This window comes from Cyprinus carpio, chromosome A17, assembly GCF_018340385.1.
Source record: "Cyprinus carpio isolate SPL01 chromosome A17, ASM1834038v1, whole genome shotgun sequence".
Classification (NCBI taxonomy): domain Eukaryota; kingdom Metazoa; phylum Chordata; class Actinopteri; order Cypriniformes; family Cyprinidae; genus Cyprinus; species Cyprinus carpio.
The window spans coordinates 10186416-10210514 of record NC_056588.1 but is presented as its reverse complement, the minus strand read 5'-3'; the positions used below and the strand labels follow the sequence as shown (position 1 = coordinate 10210514).

General features: G+C 37.9%; 1 protein-coding gene across 1 annotated transcript; it reads right to left on the bottom strand.

Annotated features, from left to right (window-relative positions):
* Positions 1-20285: 20285 nt before the first annotated feature.
* Positions 20286-23485, bottom strand: LOC109074111 (protein phosphatase 1 regulatory subunit 3C-B-like). The gene is made up of 3 exons (XM_019090160.2): positions 23344-23485; positions 22732-23184; positions 20286-22359 (listed from the first exon to the last, which is right to left on the bottom strand). The coding sequence occupies exons 2-3, from the start codon at positions 22743-22745 to the stop codon at positions 21402-21404; spliced, it is 972 nt and encodes a 323-aa protein (XP_018945705.2). The 5' UTR covers positions 22746-23184; positions 23344-23485; the 3' UTR covers positions 20286-21401.
* Between the last annotated feature and the right edge of the window lie 614 nt (positions 23486-24099).

The window sequence follows — 24099 nt, the reverse complement described above, 5'->3', positions numbered from 1 at the left end:
ATATTAGTATGCGACTTTAAATCTGACAATGAAAACAAAGACAGGAATGTAGCTTCTTTTAGACTGTTTCTATGCACAGCCTCTTTCTCACTCACTTTTTTCTCCCCCACTTATGCACAAGGAAGTGGAATGTGACATGCATTCCTCTGTTAGTCTGTGCATCACTTGTTCAGCTGTCTGTTGGACTTGCTGTTCATCTTACAAAAGAGAAGGTCAAAAATACTTAATGTAGGACAAAGGCAACACATACTTAACCACAAATATGTCCACATGCCCAGCAACATTTATTGAAGTTACAAACTTCAGTGTTTAAAGTGTATGATTTAGGATTTTGGAAGAACAATGACAGCAATGTTTTTGGATGTTTGCATGTGTTTGCAGAATTGTGAAAGGAATCAGTTACCCAAAATAAATGTGACATCTACATAATATGTTAACATCAACAATAAAACACTCACGTTCATCACACATAAGTAAATAAACAAAGAAAGCCTGCCACTGTCTCTCCTTTTAGTCTTCTCTTTCATCATGGCATGTCGCAACAACTCTATTTTCAGTCAGGAGAATTCACAGCTCATTTGTTAAACTGAGAAAGTGAGTCTGAATGCCACCGCCCCCTGCTAACACTCCAACATTAAACCATTACTGAATAAAAGTGAAGCACATTATGAGCAAATGCTGGGAGTTTTCCTCTTATTTACAATGCATATATCACCAAACGAATATATCTAGTAGAGTTTAAAGCTTTAGTAAGTGATTTTTTGTTCTTCTAACAGGTAAATGTAATTGCTACAAAATTGTTGTTTCCAAACAGGTTAACACAGCCACGGTCCTAAGCTCACACCATTGGCTGATGTGGGTATAGGGCCGGCTCCAATCTAGAGACAGAATCAACATTATAACAACTTTAATTTCATGTGCTTTTTTCCCCATACACATTTTCATTCTTTGATGGTCACCATTAGATTTATGAGTGCAAACAAAAAAGGCCATCTAAAATGAAACGTTTAGAAACTAGACAAGGAGAGGGCAGGTAGATGCAAACTGGTGTTTGATCTTTTATTCTCTCCACTTATTGCTGCTTTGTTGCATCATACGGTTGCTGTGTTTTAACCTGTTAATATGTATAGGCTAATTACATAATTTGTGAAAGTCACAGTCATATTCCCTCGTGAATGCTTTCCAATGATTCACTGACTCAATTGTTCTTTTATAGACCTGTCACTGGCCAGATACTGGAGCTGATCGCTGATCGCTGGGTGTATTCTGGTATCACTGTGTTCATTTGGATCTTGTTAACATGGATGGTCTACTGTAATTGGAACCTCTCTAATCCAAGAGGCTGCTATCAATCATCTTCTTTCTCTACTTATCTCACCTTTTCCTCATATAAAGTCATTAGGTTAATGTCAGAGATCTCATGACATTCCATATTTAGACCTAAAGAACAAGTCACATGGCACCAATAAGATTATATATAGGAGTGACATCACCACAGAGCTTCTTCTTTGGGAATGACATCACAGTGTTGTGCTGAGTTACATCTCACTGATGATATCACCACTGTGCCAAGACTAGATCATCAAGACTAGAACATATTTCTAACCTCTCTAATCCAAGAGGCTGCTGTCAATCATCTTCTTTCTCTACTTATCTCACATTTTCCTCATATCAAGTCATTAGGTTAATGTCAGAGATCTCATGACATTCCATATTTAGACCTAAAGAACAAGTCACATGGCACCAATAAGATTATATGTAGGAGTGACATCACCACAGAGCTTCTTCTTTGGGAATGACATCTCTGTGTGGTGAGCTGAGTTACATGTACATCTCACTGATGATATCACCACTGTGCCAAGAGTAGATCATCAAGACTAGAACGTATTTCTATGGCAAAGCAGTGCATGTGCGCATACATATATATTTATGCTTGTGGGTTTTATCAGTTAACTATCTAAATTAACCGGTTTATATATTGTTACAAAATATTACTTTTTGAAATAAACACTGTTCTTTCGAAACTTGCTGTTCATCAAAGAATACTGGGTCCCACTTAATATTAAGTGGCCTTATAACTACTATGTACTTACATCAAAAAATAAGTACAGTGTATTTATTGTGTTCATACTGTACTGAAAAAAAAAAAACACTTTTGCTGCTATTGAGGTGGGATACGGGTACGGGGACAAGTTTGTTGGTCTGGGTAGGTTTAAGGGTGGGTTAAGGTGTCAGGGATGGGTCAACAGTGTATTTTTAAAATAGAAGTACAATGTAAAAACATGTATGTACTCAATAAGTGCATTGTACCAAATGATTAATTTAAATGTAAGTACATAGTAGTTAAGGCCACTTAATATAAAGTGGGACCTAATACTGAAAACAAATCATCATAGTTTCCACAACATTAATATGGTACTATAGTCAAATTATTTTAGTCAAGGCTTAAAATGCAACACCCAGTTTGATACAATGTAACGGGGATACCTTATCCACGTCTATATCCAACAAGAGGTCCTTGGCCTGAAAAGTGTTAGTGTTAATTCACCTGTCAAAGAGATGATTTGTATTAAATGTATGACACTTGTCCAGGTCATCTTACTTTAAAGTTCTTATAACTGAGCAGTGTTTTCAGAAAGAAGCAGTCTAATTTTACTGTAGGATGTCTCACCTGCTCGTGATTTTTCACCAGAGCTCATTCCCTGCCAGAACCAGCATCTGAATCCTGTTCAACTTCACAAAACTGCTAATAGATCACATCCTTCTTACCAACATTATCCAGCTCCACACCCCAGCCAGGACATTGCACACAGGTGCATTTCAGACACACTTTTCCAATCAGATTGCCTCTTTTACCCACATCCTAAAATCTCTCTGTTCTGGCTTGTTTGATCACTGAAAAGCTGTCATTTTATTAATATGGATGCTTTAGCCACTGACTTAGCAAACAGACTGTACATCATTTTTACTTTTAAAACATTTTTAAAAGATTTTACTGGAGTTGTACTGCACAGGGAATGTGTACACATTTGTAATGAAATTTGCATTGAAATGTGATTAAATTAATCTTTAAATTAGGAGCGACAGAGAAAGTGGAGTCTGTGGTGATTTGTGGCGCCCTCTGCTGTTTGAAATAGGACTTGTTCAACATTTTTTTATTTAAATATTCTTCCTAAATATAGGGAAAATTGCTCAGTCCGGAATGATAAATTCATTAATCAAAGAAAAACGTACACATAATCTTAGATTAAATAAACACAGAAATGACAATAAAGGACATTTCACCTGTAATTTAACAATCAACAACTGTAATAAACTTAACAAATGTGTGCATTCGTGTTAATTTCATTTAACAGAGTTGTTTCGGAGTGATGTCTTGTGTGCTCCTTGACAAATGTTGAACTGTCAATGCACATAGACCTGGTCGGTAAAGCACAAAAACTGATAAACACAATAGGCTGTTCCTTTGTGCACACGAGTAACTGAAGTCCAAGTACAGTAGACAATACAGTACGTTGGTGATTATTTTTCCACATATATTCTGACTTAATTTAATAAGTAAATGTAGATTTCGCTTGTCCACTCACTGAGGCTCGTTACCTTACCTCAATTGGTAAGCAGGGGGTGCTCATTCTGTAGTCTGCCTATACAAGAATGGTAACACTTTACAATAAGGTTATTTAACATTAGTAAACTACTTTAGTGAACACTAACTAAGCATGAACAACACTTTTACAGCATTTATTAATCTTAGCTAATGTTTATTTCAACATTTACAAATGCATTATTAAAATCAGGTTGTGCTTGTTAACATTAGTTAATTCACTGTGAATTAATATGAACTAACATATCAGTTAATTAAGTGCTTGTTCACTACATTAACTAACATTAACTAATGGAACCTTACTGTAAAGTTTTACCGCTAAAAGACACTTTCAGTGGGTGCTATAAACCCAAGGGTCTGCCTCAGAAAGACGGTATAGGTGTAGTCCTGGTGCAAAATAGTTCACACATATGAACTGACCGCATCACTAAAAATAGCCCCCTTCACCTTCTGTTACATCCCATGAGGGGGAGACAAAATCCAGCTTTTACCAGAGTTATTTCAGAAACCATAACAGACTTCAGTTTCCCTGGCTCATTTTTTGTCAGCCTCGATCTACCCTATTTTGTTCTGTTGCTAAACTGTATGTATAATATATATAAGGAGATGCAAAAGGTGCATCTCAATAAATTAGAATGTCGTGGAAAAGTTTATTAGGTGCATCTCAATAAATTAGAATGTCGTGGAAAAGTTCATTTATTTCAGTAATTCAACTCAAATTGTGAAACTCATGTATAAAATAAATTCAGTGCACACAGACTGAAGTAGTTTAAGTCTTTGGTTCTTTTAATTGTGATGATTTGGGCTCACATTTAACAAAACCCTATCAATTCACTATCTCAAAAAAATAATAAAAAATAAATAATAAATAATATATAATATATATAGATATATATAATATATAATATATATATATATATATATATATATATATATATATATATATATATATATATATATATATATTATATATATTATCCAAAGTCACTTACAGTGCAGGCTATCATTTTTTTTACCAGTATTTATACTAACCATATATTATGGTATATTATTTTATTATATTAGTATTCTTTACCATATATATATATATATATATATATATATATATATATATATATATATATCTACTTTGTCATGTATTTATTGAGGAAAGTGACCCAGTGTTACACATCTGTGAGTGTCAAAAGTGTGCGAATCTTTGCTTTCAGTAGCTGTTCTGACCCCCTTTTGCTGAAATAACTGCAGTTAAATGTTTCTTGTAACTGCTGATCAGTCCTGCACCACAGCTTAGAGTTCTGCTATGCACACAATGGTTGTTCAGTGTTCTCCTGATGGTGGACTCATAAACATTAGCATTAGCCAATGTGAGAAAGGCCTTTAGTTGCTTAGTTACCCTGCAGTCTTTTGCAACCTTTTGGACTATTACACGTCTTGCTTTGCAGTGATCTTTGTTGGTCGACCACTGCTGGGGAGGGTAACAATGGTCTTGAATTTCCTCCATTCATACACTCCCTTTATATAATACATCTGTCTGTGGATTTGTGGAGTCCAAACTCTTTAGAGATGGTTTTGTAACCTGTTCCAGCCTGATGAGCAATAGCAACTCTTTTTCTGAGGTCCTCAGAGATCTCCTTTGTTCGTGCCATGATACACTTCCACAAACACAATCAGACTTTGATAGATACCTGTTCTTTAAATAAAACAGGGCACGCACTGATAGTCATCCCTTTGATTAAAAAAAACCCCTTCAAATTAACTGCTAATCCTAGAGATTCACATACTTTTGCCACTCACAGATATGTAATATTGGATCATTTTACAGAAAAAAATTAATGACAAAGTTTATATTTTTGTCTCAGTTGTTTGATTCAAATTGACTTTCATGATTTGTGTGAAAATATGATGATCTTTGGGGTCATATTTATGTAGACATGTAGAAAATTCTAAAGGGTTCACAAACTTTCAAGCACCACTGTATATATTTATCAGAATCAGAAGAGCTTTATTACCAAGTATGTTTACACACACAAGGAATTTGACTTGACGACAGGAGCTTCCAGTGTTGAACAGGAGCTTCCAGTGTAGAGGAATTAAGGTGGGGTATTAATGACAACAGAATGTCAGGAGGTCAGTTTAATGCCTCACCTGAATAATGCTTCTTGTTACAGGGGCCAGTTTTAGCTTCATCAAAAGGTTGCTTCTTTTTACAGTCTGAAGTCTGCATCATTATACTAAGACTTTTGGACCCATAAAAGTCAGGCAAGTCAGGCCCCCTAGTGGTTGGAATTAAAATAGCACCAGGAGCAAGCTAGTTCCCTTTCGAAAGGGAACTCCACGCTGCATCCTCTAGAGGGCGCTATGGGAATGCTGTCAGCGTGTCCGGTGTCTGAAACATGAATGAAAAAACGACAATGAACTTGACATTGGCAGGCGGAAGCCTATGATGTAAGCAAATGAGCAGCTGCGGATATAAAAGGGCACCTGTAGAACACATCATCCTCTTTTTTGTCTTCAGGGTCGTTTGTTTCTGAAGTGTGAGTGGTAAGTACGAGAAAATGTCTAATGTTAGGCATTTTAGGAAGTGTGCAGATCCGTGTCCGTGCTATATGACACCGGATGACGCATAGGACCTATGTGTTATGTGTTTGGGTGAGGAGCACGTGTGCTCTGCTCTCGAGGGAACAGAGTACATTTGTTGTGAGCGTTTCTCGTTGAGAAAGCTCTGCTCCCATTTGTCCCTTTTCTCGAGGGAATTGGGACAATCATCTGCCCCCCGCGGTATCGGGTCCTGCTGCCGAAGCAGTGAGGAGACTGAGGTCATGGGGATCGCAGACGGAGCTCGCTGACGAGTTTGAGGGAGGTGTTAATCTCCCTTGCTCGCCACGGGCTGACGAGGGTGAACTGCTGGAAGAAGATGTGCGGTCTCTTACTTCTTCTGATCCAGCAGGAAGTGCTCTGTTGTCTCCTAGCCAAGGTGAGCAGGATTTGGTTGAGGAAGGTAAAGAGGATATTTCTGAGCCTTTTCAGTAATCCTACCCCACGTATGAGGAACTGCTGGGAGTTATGGAGCATTCTACTGCTAGGTTAGACCTGCAGTGGAAGCACGAGACAGAGGAAGTCGCTCACAGCAGGCTTGATGAGTGGTTTCTTTCTTGACATAACCCTCCAGCCCCTGTGAGCCTCCCATTCTTTCCTGATCTTCATAACGAGATCGAGAACGCATGTGAAAAACCATATTCAGCCCGCATCCATCGGTATCAGCATACTAGTTATGCTAACATCGAAGGGATGCGTAAGCGTGGATATGCGTCGATGCCCCCTATCAAAGAGACGCTTGCGAGCTATCTCTCAGTTGGGGTAACATCTAGCGGACATCGGGGTGTCATCACGGTGAACCCCCCCACCCCCCCACCCCCACCAGGAGCATTTAGGAAATGGACCCTGAGGCCTGACCAATGATGATGATCCAGTCTGAAGGTCGGGAACCAGGTTTCATTATAAGTGTATTTTGTTGGGTGAGTTGTGTGGCTTCCTCTTGTTAAGAGAGTCATTTTGCTGAAGCCTCCGATCTCCAGAGCTTTGCTTAGACAGTGTTTGGTGTGTAGGCTCCTTTTTTTTTTGGGAGCCTCGCTAACTTTCTTTAGCGCTGAGTGTTGTCAGGCCTCCTCTTGCTCTAGAGAGTTGTCATGCTGAGGCCTCCAATCTTAAGAGCTCAAACTAGGATTGAGTGTTGTAGGTTTCCTCTTATCTAGGAGAGTTATTCTGTTGAAGCCTATGCTCTCCAGAGCTCCGCTTAGACGGTACTAAAGAAAGTAGGCTCCTTTTTATGAGCCTCACTAGCTGTCTTTAGTGTCGAGTGTTGTCAGGCCTCCTCTCGTTTTACAGAGTCATTTTGCTGAAGCCTCCACTCTTAAGAGCTTAAACTAGGATTGAGTGTTGTTAGGTTTCCTCTTGTTTAAGAGAGTCATCCGGCTGAAGCCTCCGCTTTTAGAGCTCCATCTTTGGCGGTAACAGGAGTTTGTAGGCTCTTTCTTTTTGAGCCTCACTAACTGCCTTTGACGCTGAGTGTGGCTAGGTCTCCTCTCGGTTTAGAGTCGTTATGCTGAGGCCTCCACTCTTAAGAGCTCCCCTACCAGGGTCAAGCATCGTTAGGTTTCCTCTCATTTCAGAGAGTCATCCTGCTGAAGCCTCTGCTCCACAGAGCTTATTTGAGTTCACCTCTCCCGTTCGGTTCATTACATCTGGGTATCTGTGAATTGATGCTGGGGAAGCTTTAAGTACACACGCTAAGCATCTGTGTACTTTCTGAAATCCACAGGGTGGTAAGTGTGCACTTTGAACACTTTTCAAACTTTCTAAAATCCACATGAGTGGTCAGTGCACACGCAAGACACTGCGCACTTTCTGGAATCCTGTAAAGTAAGGGTTACGCGTATTAGCTTTGTTCCCTTTCTCTGAGTTGGTTAGACTCTAGTACCTTGGGCTCCACTCAACCAGTCTCTACTAACACACTTTGAAGCATCGCTCCCCTCAGCATTGAGGGTTATTGTGAGCAGGGTGCTTCTTTTCGGGTGCTCGAGTTCTCTCCCCTTCTGATGAATTGAATTCCTCGCCCTGTGGCTTATAGGGTTGAGTGTTGTTAGGCTTCCTCTCGTTTAAGAGGGTCATCCTACTGAAGCCTCGGCTCTTTAGAGCTCCGCTTAGGCAGTATTTTGGTATGTAGGCTCCTTTTTGTGAGACTCACTAACTCTCGGTTTAGAGAGTCGTTACGCTGAGACCTCCACTCTTAGAGCTCCAGACTCTGGCGGGTGAGTTAGTCTATGATGATTGGAGCTTGAGCCTGCCGTAAAGCCTATCGGTTTCGCTAGCAGGGATGCTGTTCCTTAAGTCTTGACTTGGGGAAACAGTTACCTGGGCACCCATCCCTCAGCATAGCGGCATGGGTATACCGTTCCCATAGCGCCCTCTGGAGGATGCAGCGTGGAGTTCCCTTTCGAAAGGGAACGTCTCAGGTTACGCATGTAACCATGGTTCCCTGAGAATAGGGAATGAGACGCTGCATCCTTGTGCCATGTTTCGGTATCATGCCTGTTTCTCCTCAGACAAAAAAGAGGATGATGTGTTCTACAGGTGCCCCTTTATAGCCGCAGCTGCTCAATTGCTTATGTCATAGGCTTCCGCCTGCCAATGTCAAGTTCATTGTCGTTTTTTCATTCATGCTTCAGACACCGGACACGCTGACAGCGTTCCCATAGCGCCCTCTAGAGGACGTAGCGTCTCGTTCCCTATTCTCAGGAAACCATGGTAACCATGCCTAACCTGAGACACAAAGGGTCTCCCACCAGTGTACTGACCAGGCTCTGGCCTGCTTAGTTTTAGTGAGGAACCAGACTCTGCCTACTGCATGAAACAGCTGCATTTGTACTATGCGCATTAATAAAGCTGCTCTAATAAAGGGGTAGCACATCCTGACAAGATCAATGCGGCCATCAGGATGCGCTACCACCTTAGACAATTAAGTCAAATTCATGATTAAGGAGGGGAGTTAATGACATCAAAATGTCAGGAGGCCAGTTTAACATATATTGTGTCTTGGCTGTGGGCTTGATGTTGATATGCTTAAGTTTGTGCAAATCTGACTGATCCACTAGAAGCAGCCAAAACCAACAAACTACTCACGTATTAAAGTTTGAACATCTCCAGACACAGAACCTATTTGACCAGAATTGGGATCATTTTTTTTTTTTTTTTTTGCATGTTATGTAATCTCCTTTTTGTGTTTGTTTATGTGTGTTTTTTGGCATTTTGGCAGTGGAAACCTGTTCTGTGGAGTGATGAAATAGACTTCTCTGTTTGACAGTCTGATGGGCAAGTCTGGGTTTGGTGGATGCCAGGAGTGTGGAAAAACTTGACTGGCCCACACAGAGCCCTTATCTCAACTCCGTCAAACACCTTTGGAATTAACTAGAATGGAAATTACGAGCCAGGCATTCTTGTCCAACATCTCTTCCTAACCTCACAAATGCAAAAATTCCCACAGGAACACTCCAAAATCTTTTGCAAAGCCTTTCCAGAAGACTAGAAGCTGTCAAATCAAGTCACCTTTATTTATATAGCGCTTTATACAATACAGATTGTGTCAAAGCAGCTTTACAGTGTTAAACAAGAAAAACGTGGGCTGATAATGCAAGAGCACAATAGATAACAATCAGTTTATCAGTTAAAGTCAGTTCATTGTTGATTCAGTGATATCATCATCCAGCTCAGCTCAGTTCTCTTCAAATAGTGTCAAGTCAACAGTGTTGCCAGAAATTGTGTCGCCAACTAAGCAAGCCAAATGCGACAGTGGCAAGGAACCAAAACTCCATCTGTGACAGAAATGGAGAAAAAAACCTTGTGAGAAACCAGGCTTAGTTGGGGGGCCAGTTCTCCTCTGGCCAAACAAAACCATCATGGTGTGGTTTAATTCCAGGTTGCAAAGCACATCAGATTGAGCAGAGGACTCGTTTGGTTCTCATGGTCTTGTACCGATGGTCAACGAGGTCTTCACAGGGGATCTGTCTCTAGGGTTTGTCTAGTTGACATGGTCTCCACTGACATACAGGGCTGTAGAGGTTATCTCTAGGTGCTAATCCACCATCTGGACTGGAAACAGTCTGGATCCAGATAACTGGAGTGACCATCTGATCTGGATATGGACTGGATCTGGGTGGCTACAGTGACCTCGGAATAAGAAAAAAAACAGGCTTATATTAGCGTAGATGCCATTCTTCTTACGGTGTAACAAGTACATCGAGTGTTATGGGAAGTGTTATGGGACGTGAAGGACTATAATGCGATAAGAGCTCACTCAAGTACTGAAGAGCTAAACCATTCAGGGCTTTATAAGTAATTAGCAAGATTTTAAAATGTATACGATGTTTAATACAGAGCCAATGCAATGTTGACAGAACTGGGTTAATACGGTCATACTTTCCGGTTGTAGTAAAAGCTCTAGCTGCTGCATTTTGGACAACCCAACAGAGCATTACAATATTCTAACCTTGAGGTCATGAAAACATGAATCAACATTTCTGCATTTGACATAGGTCGTAATATAGATATTTTTTTTAAGATGGAATAATTAGTTTTTTCAAATGCTAGAAAAATGACCTTCAAAGTAAAGCACACCTAAGTTCCTAACTGATAACGAAGAATTGACAGAGCAGCCATCAAGTGTTAGATAGTGTTCTAGGTTATTACATGTAGAGGTTTTGGTCCGATAATTAACACCTCTGTTTTTTTCAGAATTAAGCAGTAGGAAATAAATAGTCATCCAGTTTTTTTATATCAGCTATGCATTCTGTTAGTTCTGCGAATTGGTATATTTCGTTGGGCTGCAAAGAAATATAGAGCTGAGAATCATAATTTTTTTTTTTTTTTCAAAAAACCTGACGAGTCCTTCACTGAATGAACTCAACAAATCCTTCAAAATGGCTACTGAAACAGTCCATTAGGCTGCTCTTACCTGCTTTGTTACAGAAAGCAAAAAAATATTCTCCATGATTATCTCACAGTTATGAAAATGCTTCTTTTTATACCATAAGCCTTATGGTAATTCAATAATACTGAAAAGTAGCCTAATAACTACTATGAAGGGAAGAGATGAAAGAATTCCATTTTCTACATTATATTTCAAGTTTTTAGTGGATTTCGAGAAAAATTATACCATGTGGGTGCTTAGATAGAAAAGTGTGGTAACTTTTGATGATCATTGACGTTTGAGTGTGTACCAACCTAATACTTTTACAGCTAAAGTCACATGCTCACATGATAATCAAAGCTTAGTTGTGTGTCAATTTATAGAGTAGTTGATAGGGTTTTTCATTCCCTTACTTAACAACTGCCCTGCCTCTTATTGTGTGAACATGCACATTTTCAGAAAGAGGTGTTTGTATGCGTGTGCAGTGGATGGGGGGGGGGGGGTGGTCCTTTAATCACCGATGCCCTTTCGGTGCCCCCAGACCACAATTTCAACCGAGGGGGACACCCCAAAACCCCCCACACTCCCACCCCCGGACTGTGCCCCCGTAACGCCACTTCTCCCCTGCCCATCTGGGGGTCTGTGGATTCCACTGCGTTTGTGTGATTTGTTGCTCTGTGTGAGACTATTCAAGCATAGAACCCTTGAGTCTGTTAATGGTGGATAATGAATTGTTCATGCCTCAGTGGGCATCCATGACCCCACACTAAATGACCTGCTCTATCTGTGTAGCTTTATAAATAATGACCCAATTTATTCTGTCAAGCAATTAATTGATTAAAATTGGCAAATTATACAATGTGTTTTTTATTTTCATAAATAATTGCATGGTACAAGACCTGTGATAATGATTGTTGAGAGTGTGTGTTAAAGCCTTTATTCAGTAGCACAGCAGTACAGGTTCCATCACTTTTTTGGGGGTAAAGCGAGGGGGTAAAGATCGAGGAGTTTGGAGCTGGTTTGTTATGAGAGCAAAGTCTGTGTTAACATAAGACCTTTGTAGGTAAATTTGTAGGGGTTGTCTATTGGCTAATGGAGTGTATGTAGGTCATTTAACTGAGGGTAAGCCAAATGTTGTGGAAGCAGATTCTTCTTAGTCTAACAACACACCATTGACCTTTCCCTCTATACTGCCTCTATCACATAAACACTCTCTCTCTTGCTTGCTCTGTAATATATTTAATGTTTTATCCTTCACTCATCCCCTCACAAACACAAACACACAACAGAACCTTGACACATATGACACTTTCTGTCAATCTTACATAAGAGATGAGTGCTATATGCTGGGTCTGTGTCAGGTTTTGACTCAGAAATTGAGAATGTGAAGGACTGAGATTACATTACAGACATGTTAGAAATCATGTGGGTGTTGTCAGAAGTGTGGTTTAGTGGACTGGGTACATGCTTGGAGCACATAGGACCTCAAGGGGACTGGGTCATGTCCTGATTCTTGTCCTACTGTCTTTTCTACAATCAATTGAATAAAACGATAAATGAACAATGTGTGTGTTTCCTTTTTTTAGATTTAATTTCTAAAAATTCATCGAGACTGGACATTAAAGAGACTTTATAGGAAGTAAAGTGAGAGAGAGAGGTCGATGGGATCTGCAAAGGACCACGAGCCACAAATTGAACCAGGGCTCAAACAAGCTATGTAAAATAACATCAAATATTGGATCTTTCTTTATTTCACCTATTTGCCTTGCATTTCATTTAGTTTAACTTGATACTAAACTGAAATAACTAAAACTGAAATAAAAAAATTATACAAGTCACAAAAATTCACGAAAAAAATCTACAACTAAAATTTAAATTAAAACAATATAATAATAAAAACTAATTCAAAATAATAATAAAAACTATTAGTATCTCAATGATAAAAAATGTCAGAGCACTACCCATAAAGCTATTGGCTTCAACATATATGTGCCTTTGTTTAGACATACATCTTCTGATGCTACTTGGATACATCTTCGGTGGTGAACCCAGGGTCATGGGGTGATTCAGGTCTTTAATCATCATTAAAATTTAGAAAAGTTGCTTATAAAGCCAACACAACTGAACAGAGGAACATTAATTCTCAGATTAATATTACATTTACCAAAAAAAAAACGAGCAGAGTAGGAGTCTGCAATCATTGAGCAAAAACCTGTAAACAAACATTATGTGTACGTGACTTTAGTCTGCTAGGGTCATGACTGGAAAGCCTGTGTGTTCTTCTCAAATAAACTCAACATGAACATAAGATCACAGGTTCTTCTTTGGCCTACATATCATTACGGTGTGTTGTGGACCAAAGTGTTCTTGTAAAATATGTTCTGCTGACATTTGATGGCATTGCTGCTCATTTGCTGTATAGCTTTGAAGTTCTGCACTAAAACTGATGTGGGGGGTGTTTTACACTGAATGTACTTCCGCAGGAGTGTAGTGTCCTGCCAAAGTATGGTTTTCTATGAAATCTATTTCATGCTGGCCAACAGGTCTTAATCAATAATCTGTATTCCATAGTGTATGTTTTGAAGGGGTGGAAATGTTTTGTGTGTACCTGCTTCTGTAGGACATGAGTAACTGTACAAGCTATACATGTCAATGCGTAATTGACAACAACTACAGTAATCAATATGTAATATTCACCTTTTCAAACAAGAGTCTGTGAGTCTTTAAAGGGATGGTTCACCCAAAAATGAAAATGTCATAATTTACTCATGTTGTTCCAAACCTGTATAAATTAATTTATCCTAATAAATAACACCTAAAAATTATATTTACAAATAACAGCTAAAAAATAAATAAGATAAAAAATGATATAAAGCTATCGGCTCAAACAACACTTCTAAATGAATAACAGCTTTTTAATAACTAAGGAAATATGGTTTCAATAACTGTTTCACACCATTATGAATTATGGCTTAGATGCTAAAGCCATCATGCAGAAATGCACTTCAGTGGCCTGACAACTGAAAACAAGCCTCTACAAATGGAAACTTGATATAGATAGATTTAAGTGCTTGAATGTTAGCAAATATGATATCTAGTTTTGTCAGCCACTTGACAAGTCAAAAAATATAGTTGGAATGACAAGTTTTTTTTCCAGGCATCAATTGCTATAAAGGTCCATTTATGAAAAGTAAAGTCACATTTTAATTGAAAATTTTCAAATTTGTTTACTTGCTGGCTTTGTTTACTAGTTCTGTCCTTGCACTCATGCACAACACAGGTTCTCCCTGCACCTCTAGCTGTACTTTATCACTGAAACTCATGATGACTCAAAGTCCTGTACTACTATGAATACCGGTCAAAAGAACAGCATCTGCTCTATCAGTATCCATGTGGATTCTGTCCAGTTTCATAGGTTAATCCATAGTCATTGTGGAACAGTCATTCTCTTTTCACTGACACCCTGTTCACGTGTGTCTGTTTCATTGCTATCATATGGATCAGCAAATATTTGTATACTCACATGTGTGAACATTAATGACTGGTGTCTGTTATTTGATCTCTCATGAGACACATACAACAAACTGCTATTCTTTTACATAATGCAACATAAAGACCACCACAAGGAAAAAACCAAACAACCCCCTCAACACAGCCACAACGCTAAAATTACTCAACATGCAAATTATAACTAACAAATCACACAACCAGCCAAATACTACTCTACCTCAACAACTCGCCATTATTGGACACTTGCAAAGGAATCATGACTAACTGAATAGTGCATTTTTAAAGTGTCATTAGTAATTGAAATCAATAATTTTTGTATTATGTTATTCATACTGCTATGCATGTACGTTCAGTATGACTTATGTATCTGCCAAAAGCAACATAAACAAAAAATACAATATAAAAGTGCAGCTTTGAATATACAATAAAACAGTGATCAGTTGGTTGTTTGATCCAATACATGTAACAATATCAAAATTCTCATCAAATATCTTATTTAGGCATTTCCCAGGGAGCGACACACAGCCAACACAAATCTGTCACAACATGGCTATTTCTGTCTCCATGTGCAAGCCACCCAGTAATGCAATATTTGGTCACATGACCATGGCAGCCAGTGAACTTCTAGTGGTCACGGTGTTTAGTTGTGAAGAAAGGGTGGACAGAGACATGTCCTGGTTATGCGAGTGACACTGAGAAGATAATCCTGATTGGGCAGCTTGTTTATTTACTTCACAACCAGCTTTACAAAAGAAAATTAAAAAGTGGGAATAGTGAGATTTATACATACGTACAATGCAAACTCGCAGCTTCATAGTAGAATCATTTCTTAATTTTAATAATTGAAATAAATATAATACAGGCCATTTAAACATATTAAAATTATACATAAATGATGTAGGTATATGATATTTAGTAGTGAGCAGAAATAAAAGAACTGGTGTTTGAGTTTAATCATATTATTTATAGAGCTTTAGTAAGTTTAAATAGCATGTGCAAGTCTAGGGCTGATTGCATCATGATAGTTTGCAGTCTCTGTTTAGCTTCTGCAAGAGTGGAAGTTTGTGAGGGCAGATTTCATTAAGTTTGCTGAGACAAAATTAACTGAAAATGCCCTCAGATGAATAGGACAGCCAGAAAGAACAGCTTGTGGGGGCTTCTCCTTAAAGAAAAAAAATAAATAAAAATCATGATAATTGTATAAATTTAAAATGATTTATAGAAGAACATAATTAATATCTATTTTTAGGGTATTTTACGGTTAACTGTTTCCCCGTCAGCATTTTTGAAAGAAGTTGCCAGCCACCGCCAGCGATTTTGATGATTTTCACTAAAATGTGATGGCCTACAGTATATTTTGCTGTATGAATATTTGAATATGCAATACACCAAAATAAAGATCAAAGCCTCTACTTTTAAAGTTTTATTCTATCTTAAAGCATTCTTTTTTTATCAACACTTGAATATAGGTAGGTTCCATAATTTTTTTTTTAATTTTGAGAAAATCAATTTTTTTTTCAAAAACTACATCTGAATAATATTCAGTACGAGTATCAAGCATAAATCCAGTAAATATCTTCCATCAACACCTTCAAAGCTTGCACAGCCATATACCACTTCCTGGATCATCATTTTACACCATAACATTATGCAGTTTTCATTTATATGCTGTCTATTGCTGATGATAGCATTATTTATCATATGCATCTGTTTACATAAGAGATTGGTAGTTTTTCCATCCTGTTAACATGTGTTATTTGTTCCAGAGGTTTTGAACTTGTTCAGAAGATGTGTAATAGCCCCCCGAGTTTATAACAGTGAAAACACGAAAAGCCGCAAAAACTCGTCAATGGCAGGGAAGCGTTGTCTTCTAAATGTCGAGATAACTCATCAATTGCAGGAAAAGAGTTAAGGTTTGAACTTAGCATGACTTGGCTTGACATATACAACACTGGGTCAAACGTGACTGTTCAAGTCGGTTAAATATATCATCGGTATGTTAAGTTCACTGGGTTCATGTATATGGCTGTATGTAATGCAGTGAAAGATTGCAGGACACTGAAGGACTTGTGGGAGTGGAGCTGTGTGTGTGTGTGTGTGTGGTTGTGACTCTGAGATTGCACAGCTCTGAGATGCTTGAGGATAAGATTTGCTTCCATTTCAGTTGAATTCACTTTAGTCCTCAAAACAAAACATCAAAACAGCTTCAGTTCATAAAGAAAAACTCTTTAGACTCATGTTATACCTTTTACATTATGTCCATCAATGGTTCATGTTTTTATATAGTCAGTTCTCATTAATACAGATTTAATCCATTCCAGAAAGTTTCCAAAAGTCCTCTTTAGAAATATATTTCAAATCTAAATTTAACAGACTTTCAAAACTTTACCTGACAAAAACAGGTTTAGAGCAATTCTTGTGATGTCATAAGGCCTGTTCATATTAAGAATAATTAATAATGGTAACTAACGATAACCCACACCAATGGCCAATAACTGTTTTATGTGTGGTCCATATTTTCTACTCAAAAGTGAAGTTCTGAGTTATATTCATGTACTAACTTTGATTGGGAATTTCATCAAAAACTACTTATTTCAGCTAAATGGAACAAAATAAATAATATTTTCCAGAACCAGCACCAGAGACCAAACTCACAGTCTTCAAGCCATTTATGCAGCTGGATGACTTCATACCAGTCTCAAACAACGGCTCATTGACCAAATACTGGCAAAAGCAAACTGTAAACAGGGTGGTGTCCACTACAGAGCTAGAATAAATGAACGCTTTTTCATACAGTTTGACCAAATGCAGATTCAGAATCTGTTTTTGAAGGAGAGTATAGTCATCGGTTTCTATGGACTGGTGGCACGGGTGTCCAGTGGTGTCAACAGCTGCAGTATATACCTATTTAAAAATAGCAGAAGAATGATGCTCTACAAAAGTACTGTATCAGATATCACATTACGTAAACTGCTACTGTATGTCAGAATAGCAGGATAGCAATGAAACAATGAAGGACAACTTAAAAGGACATATGTTTACACAGACAAAAAACAAATCAAGCAAAACCGAGTGCATGCATCCTCAACCGCATGTTTGCAATTCGTCCACAGGAAATAACAAACCAAATGAAATCTTTGAGTTGGTAAAGCCAACACCTGGGGAAAAAACACATTTTCTGTGCCCTTTATGGTTACAGAATGCTTTGCAGAGCAGGAAATCACAGCTGCATTGACAAATCCACTCCATACTCCGCTCCAGTTCCCTCCTCACTCAGTAAGAGAGCCCTTGTTCTTGACTGATTGTGAATGCTGCACTGTTCTCCTGCCATCTTTGAGGCCTGTTTATGGCTCCTGCCCCAGACCAACTCTCTCTCTCTCAGTCCTCTAATGTTTGCATAATTTCAGTTTTAGAAAAATGAAAAATGGAGGCAAATGGCTCTGGCTGAAGGTTTGGGGACTAAAAAAGATCGCTGAGACAGGGTGAGGTATCTAGCAGTGAGATTCTAGATGCTGCTTAACTCACAATTAAGTTTATACATATGAAACATTAAATGAGTTTTTACAAAACTGGTGCACATACTACATTTTTTTTTTTTTACTCATACAGATCCATAAATCAAGAACGTTTTTGCTATGACAAACATTTCTGCTACAAAAAAACATGATCAATGTAAGCAACGGCAAACCTGTTATAAGAAAGTTGTAGGAAAGTTAAAGTTTCTGTTATAGGAAAGTAAAAAAAATTAAATTTAAAAAAAAAAAAAAACTTGCCAATTTTAGACTTGCACTCTTTTTATTTACTAACTGCTTATTAAAACAAACAAACAAACAAACTAATACTTTCTTCTCTAATCTTTTTGCATTCTATCTTTGTTTTCTGTTTATTTATTATACAATTAACACAAGCAAAAATGGCCTCTAACACTAGCTTTCTCTATTCTTTTTCTATTCTATCTTCGTTTTCTTTTTATTTATTATATGATTTTAAAAAAAACTTGTACGTGTGTTGCTATGTGTACTGAATTAAGTTATAACTGCGACTTGTTATAGAACTTGCATATCATTGCTCTTTTGTTGATTTTGATTGCTTCCATTGTCCTCATTTGTAAGTCGCTTTGGATAAAAGTGTCTGCTAAATATCTAAATGTAAATGTAAAGAGCTGAGTCATTTTCCCAACAGTATTTCACATAATTGAAATATCATCAGTCTGAGCCACTAAAGCCTATTTCTAAGGTCATGTTGGCCAACTGACAGAGACAAACACATAAAAATGATTACTGTGGGCCTATCTTTGGGTTTTGGGCACACAAGAACGAGGGAAGTGGCGCAAAATGCTTGCCAGCCACTTGCTATACAATTTGAGTGGATGTGTTTGTGCAAAGAGATGTGCATAAGCCTTATCCCACACATTTAAATGCCTGTGTGACTTTTTACCATCTTTCATGATGCACTTTGTTATGATCTTTCAAGATATAAAGAGGCTTGCTTCCAGAATTTCCTTTAAAATCAGCTGAATAGTTAATGGACACATTCCAAAATAATGATTTTTCCAAAATAATTAACAAAATTAAAATGGACCCTTTTCACAGACTGTGATTATGTAAATCCTGCAGTTTTAATTAAAACAACAACAACAACAACAAAAAACCTTACAACACTATACTTGATATTATATTATCTTTGCATCAAATTTGTTAAAGTTGCTGCTATTTCTAATACAGCAACTGTGGGAGTGACTGTAAATTTGACATTGCTTGTTATTCTGCTATTATCAATCGCTCTATTTTTTTCTTCCTCTTTTTGAAAGTTGTAAAAAGTTGTGGAGCTTTTCTTTAGCCCAATTCAGTTGCCCTGCAGAGGCATATCAAGTTACTTCTAACTTTCTTATCTCATACAGTGCTACTATATATATATATATATATATATATATATATATAATTTTTATATATATATATAATTTTTTATATTTATAACTGGCTGTTTAAGATTATGTACACAGTGTGTACTGCAACTGATATTGGAATAACCTGAAAGAACCTCTACTATCAACATGATGTTCTTCTGATGTTCGTCCAGCCAGAATAGGCTTGGCATGAGGGAAGGTATTTTTGAACTGTGTGTTCAGTACATGATCAGGCAGAGGGTGTTCATATCCAGGGTTATCAGAGGTCTTGTGTCTAAATCTCATTTCCACTAATGTGTTAAAAGAGTTGTTTCATAGATGTGAAAGCTTTTAAACATTTCAGAAAAGTGAGAAAGTCGAAAATGTAGCTCTCTACAGTCCTCACTGAGTGGAGAAGACCCTGAGCTAACAGTGAAACTGCTTTACGATTTTAAGACAGCTTTTTATGCAGATAAAAGCAGATTATAATTTATATTGATTTACATGGATATATTCATAAAGCCCAGGTGTCAGACTGCATCAACTTGACCAGTCTCTCCTCAGAAATCTGCTTTATTATTCTAATTTTTCAGGTGCTTAAATGTTTAACTTGAATACTTTAGTTAACTTAGCAGTCAGTTTGCTTATAACTCTACAAGAGCAAATGAACTCAAACTGTCACTTGTGCTTTGTCCCAAAACTTTTTATGATAACAGCTTAATTGCCACCAATACAATAATGTTGTCACTTTGGCAAGTTTTTTATGAAGTGGATAGATCAGACACATTCTTACTTAGTCTAACTGAAGTTATTGAGAAACAGAATCTGAAAATGTGAAATTTTATTTTAGAAAAATCACACCAAATACATCCATCCATTCTTTCTTTAATAAAATACAGCCATTCTTATCTTCACATCTGATTCAAACATGACATCACAACCAATTCCACTCATATTCACTGAATTGCACTTAAATCATAAAATTACCCAACAAAAGACACTACTTACTTTACAATGACATTTGCTGAGATCCTAAGGCACAGAAACCATTATCATGACATTTGTTTAGCTTATTGCATTCAGTTGCATTAAATTTCTAGCACATCTAACACAAACATGAATAAAAAAGAGACAGCTAAATGTATGTGCATCTTGCAGATAAAAAAGCTTGATAAACAAAATGATCAAAACCTAATTTATTTCAATGCTGATTTAAAGTACATATTAAATATGATAAATATATATATATATATATATTTTTTTACTTTTTTCCTTCTGAAAGTTTGTAACCAGTAAAGGTTACCCCTTCAATATGAAGGACAATCTCACTGGTTGCATACCAACTGTTCATCTCTTCCATAATAGAATCTTCAACCGGAAATCGGCTAAAAAATTGGCTAGTGAGACCTATGCTTTAGATACAAATATCCTCAAATATTTAGACTTGATTTTCACTTGGTATAATGTTTTATCGTGCACAGTCTGCAAATGTGGCACACAATGGCAGCGGTTTAACAAAAGATTTCTCTTAGCACACATAAGACACATTTTATACAATGAACCGGCAAATATGTTATATAGTGTTTACTCCAGACCCCCTAGTGGTCTTGTTTACAGATGTGTCTAGCTCTTTAGGAAAGAGGTCATGACACATGTTTTACTTAACAAACGAATAAAATATGCTGTATTGCACTGCAGCAACATGTTCCATCTAAAAGAAGAAAGATTCACTCTATGTGACCATTTCAACCATGCAACCTCTCTTCCCTCTTTAGTCCACTAATAGACAGCTTATCTAGGTCTACTTGTAAAGCAATCAGCAGGTATATCATATTAAGAGCTTTAAAGAGGACATTAATCTTCTTCTGTTGTCATACTGAGAGATTTACTGTTGCTAAAATCTTTCAGCACATTTGGATAGTTTGGACAGTGAACTCAAGTCACCAGTAGGGCCCATTGGTTGCAATGTGCCCCCAACTCTGCCAGTTTGGGAAAATGCTATTGGATTGGAGCCGACTTTTACATTTATAAACTTCCTTGTCTTGTGTTTTCCTGCCTAACTTTCTGGATTCATTCGGTTTCTTTCCCTGGTTTGTGGAATTCCATGTATTGTTTAGTTGCCAAGATGTTGAAACCAGTCCATAGTTTCTGCCATCGTTGTTGTCCCAGTAGGTCTTCTTTCCAGTACTGTAGCTAATGCAAAATTCGATCTTATTCTGAGGGGGCACATACCCAGGCAGTTCAATGTCAAATGAAAATGTGTCTGTATCCTGACTACCATACACATTATTCATAAATGTGCATTCCACATCCTGGAAGCTCTTCCAGGTGTCGAAGGTGATCCGCACATGAACCAACTTCTCGTAGGCCAGGTTATGCACTTTGATGGTGCCAGTTAGGGCCCGCTCCTGAAGGGTACAGTTCTCCAAACAAACAAAGTTTTTCAGCAACCGGCTACGGAAATCTAGGTAGTCTGCCGCTGGCTGTGGAAAGTCTAGAATTCTGCTCTGGGCAGAGTTTATATGAAGAGTGGCTGTGACGTCCTTTAGGTCTTCCAGGTCAAACTGTAGTTCGGACGCAGAAGCTTCTCTGTTATCAAAAGTTGAGAAGACATGCACCGCTGTTAATGACATACCCTTTGAGTCAGCAAACACAACCTTCTTTTTGGCTTTGGATTTTGGGGTCTGCCAGCCCAGACGAGGGGACTCCAGGTGGGTTCTGGAGCTCAAGCAGGGCCGCAGGGGTTTGTAGCAGGTGTTGACCAGGTTGCGCTTCCTGTAGTCTTCATAAGAGCTCAGGAAGCTGCGCAGTGGGGGAGAATGGGTGATGTACAGCTGCACAGCCACATCCACAGGCATAACTGGACCCGGCATTGGGGGACTGAGGAGATGAAGAACTCTAAACACATACAGACAAAAGACAACCCAGATGTGTGAGTACAATGCCTTTGAAATGGTTCATAAGATAGTCTGCAATAAAATTATACTCTTAATTTTGATTTGATGTAAATATATGTGCTAGGGTTTCAAACATTTCAGTACTAACCACAAAAGTTACAAATACAAGTTTTTAGAAAGATATGTGACAAAACATTTGTCATTATCACTTAAATCTGGATCTACATAAAAAAAAGATCAAATAAATCATAGAGATGTAAATTTCATTTTTAAAAATCTTTAATATAACTAGTCGACGTGTCGCTAACTGTAATAGAGGCATCAGAAAACCCTTTGCATTTTTAAAACTTTTTGGTTTAAATAACGTTCTTACCTTGTGGAACTCATGGAGAAAATGTTTCAGTTTAAATTGATCTCTTGAACAAAGCACATTATAGGAGATACAGGATTTGCAAGCAATTCCAGAGCGCTGTATTTTAATATAAAAATTTTTTTTTTTTTTTTTTTTTTAGCAGTTCACCCTCAGAAGAGTAGCCTACGTGTCGACACACCCGCTCCACGAGACTACTGCGAGTCCTTTAATAAAGCCTCTTGCCGCTTATTTGCATATACCACACCCCAGCCAATAACCGAGCCGCTCATTTTTGTGTCGACCAATCATCACTGGAAGAGATCTGTGTTTTTGTTACACTGACATCCTCGAGTGTAGTAATGGTTGTAGTTTATATTCTCTTTTACTTCAAGACTTGTAAATGTTGGGCTATCTTCATTAAGCTGGAGGTGATGAAGCAGGGTAATCTTTAATCTGTAAGCGTGGTTCTTTGCCCTGTGAATGCAGGTCATGGATTAAGTTCATCTTTATTTTCTGAAAGTTGTAATAAACCATGAATTTAAACTTATCGCTGACCCTAACAATTTATACAAATGTATATAACACAGCAATACATACTACCATTAAGACTCAACAGTGCCTGGTTGTGTTTACCATGGTACAAAGGTCCAAATGGCTCTTCTTTGGCACCATCCAACACATGACTGTTGCGCATGATAGAATTAACTCATTTTACAAGCACTCTAACTTCCGACCATCCAGTCCATTTCAAAGTCATTCAAGCAAGCTATTCTAATACATTTTTCGTAAGAAAATTCTCTATGTCAGTCAGTCTCTTCCCTATTTCTCTCATAGCTGCGTGATTTTATCACCTGGTGATTATTATTTGATTAACGATTAAGTGACGACATTCTGATTGATTGATGTGCATGACCAGATGTCCACCTCAGTGATCAATACCTTAGCACCTTCCTTATTGATGTGCAAATGGTGAAGCTGTTTCGATTGTAGGCCTATGTTTTGGTGATTAGAAGTTATCAGCCCACTGGGGCACGAACTAGCAAAGGGTCCAAACTTGTGCAAATTTAACCTACCTCTCTTTCTCTCTCGAAATGTAGCAACACCAAGACCATGGGTTTGATTCCCAAGGATCATGGTACAGGGCCGCTACAAATTTGAGATAGGAGGGGAAATTATATTCCAACGCTTTTGCGTTCTCTCGCTAAAGATTTGCGATCCCGTGAGAAACTTCGCGTTCGGTCGCAAAACTTTCGCAGTTTTGCTGGCAAACACAAGTTTCTCAGCTGAGGTTCAAAAGCTTTGGAATATATATACAGGGCTGGGGAGTAACGAAATACATTTAACGGCGTTACGTATTAAACATACAAAATATGAGTAACTGTATTTCGT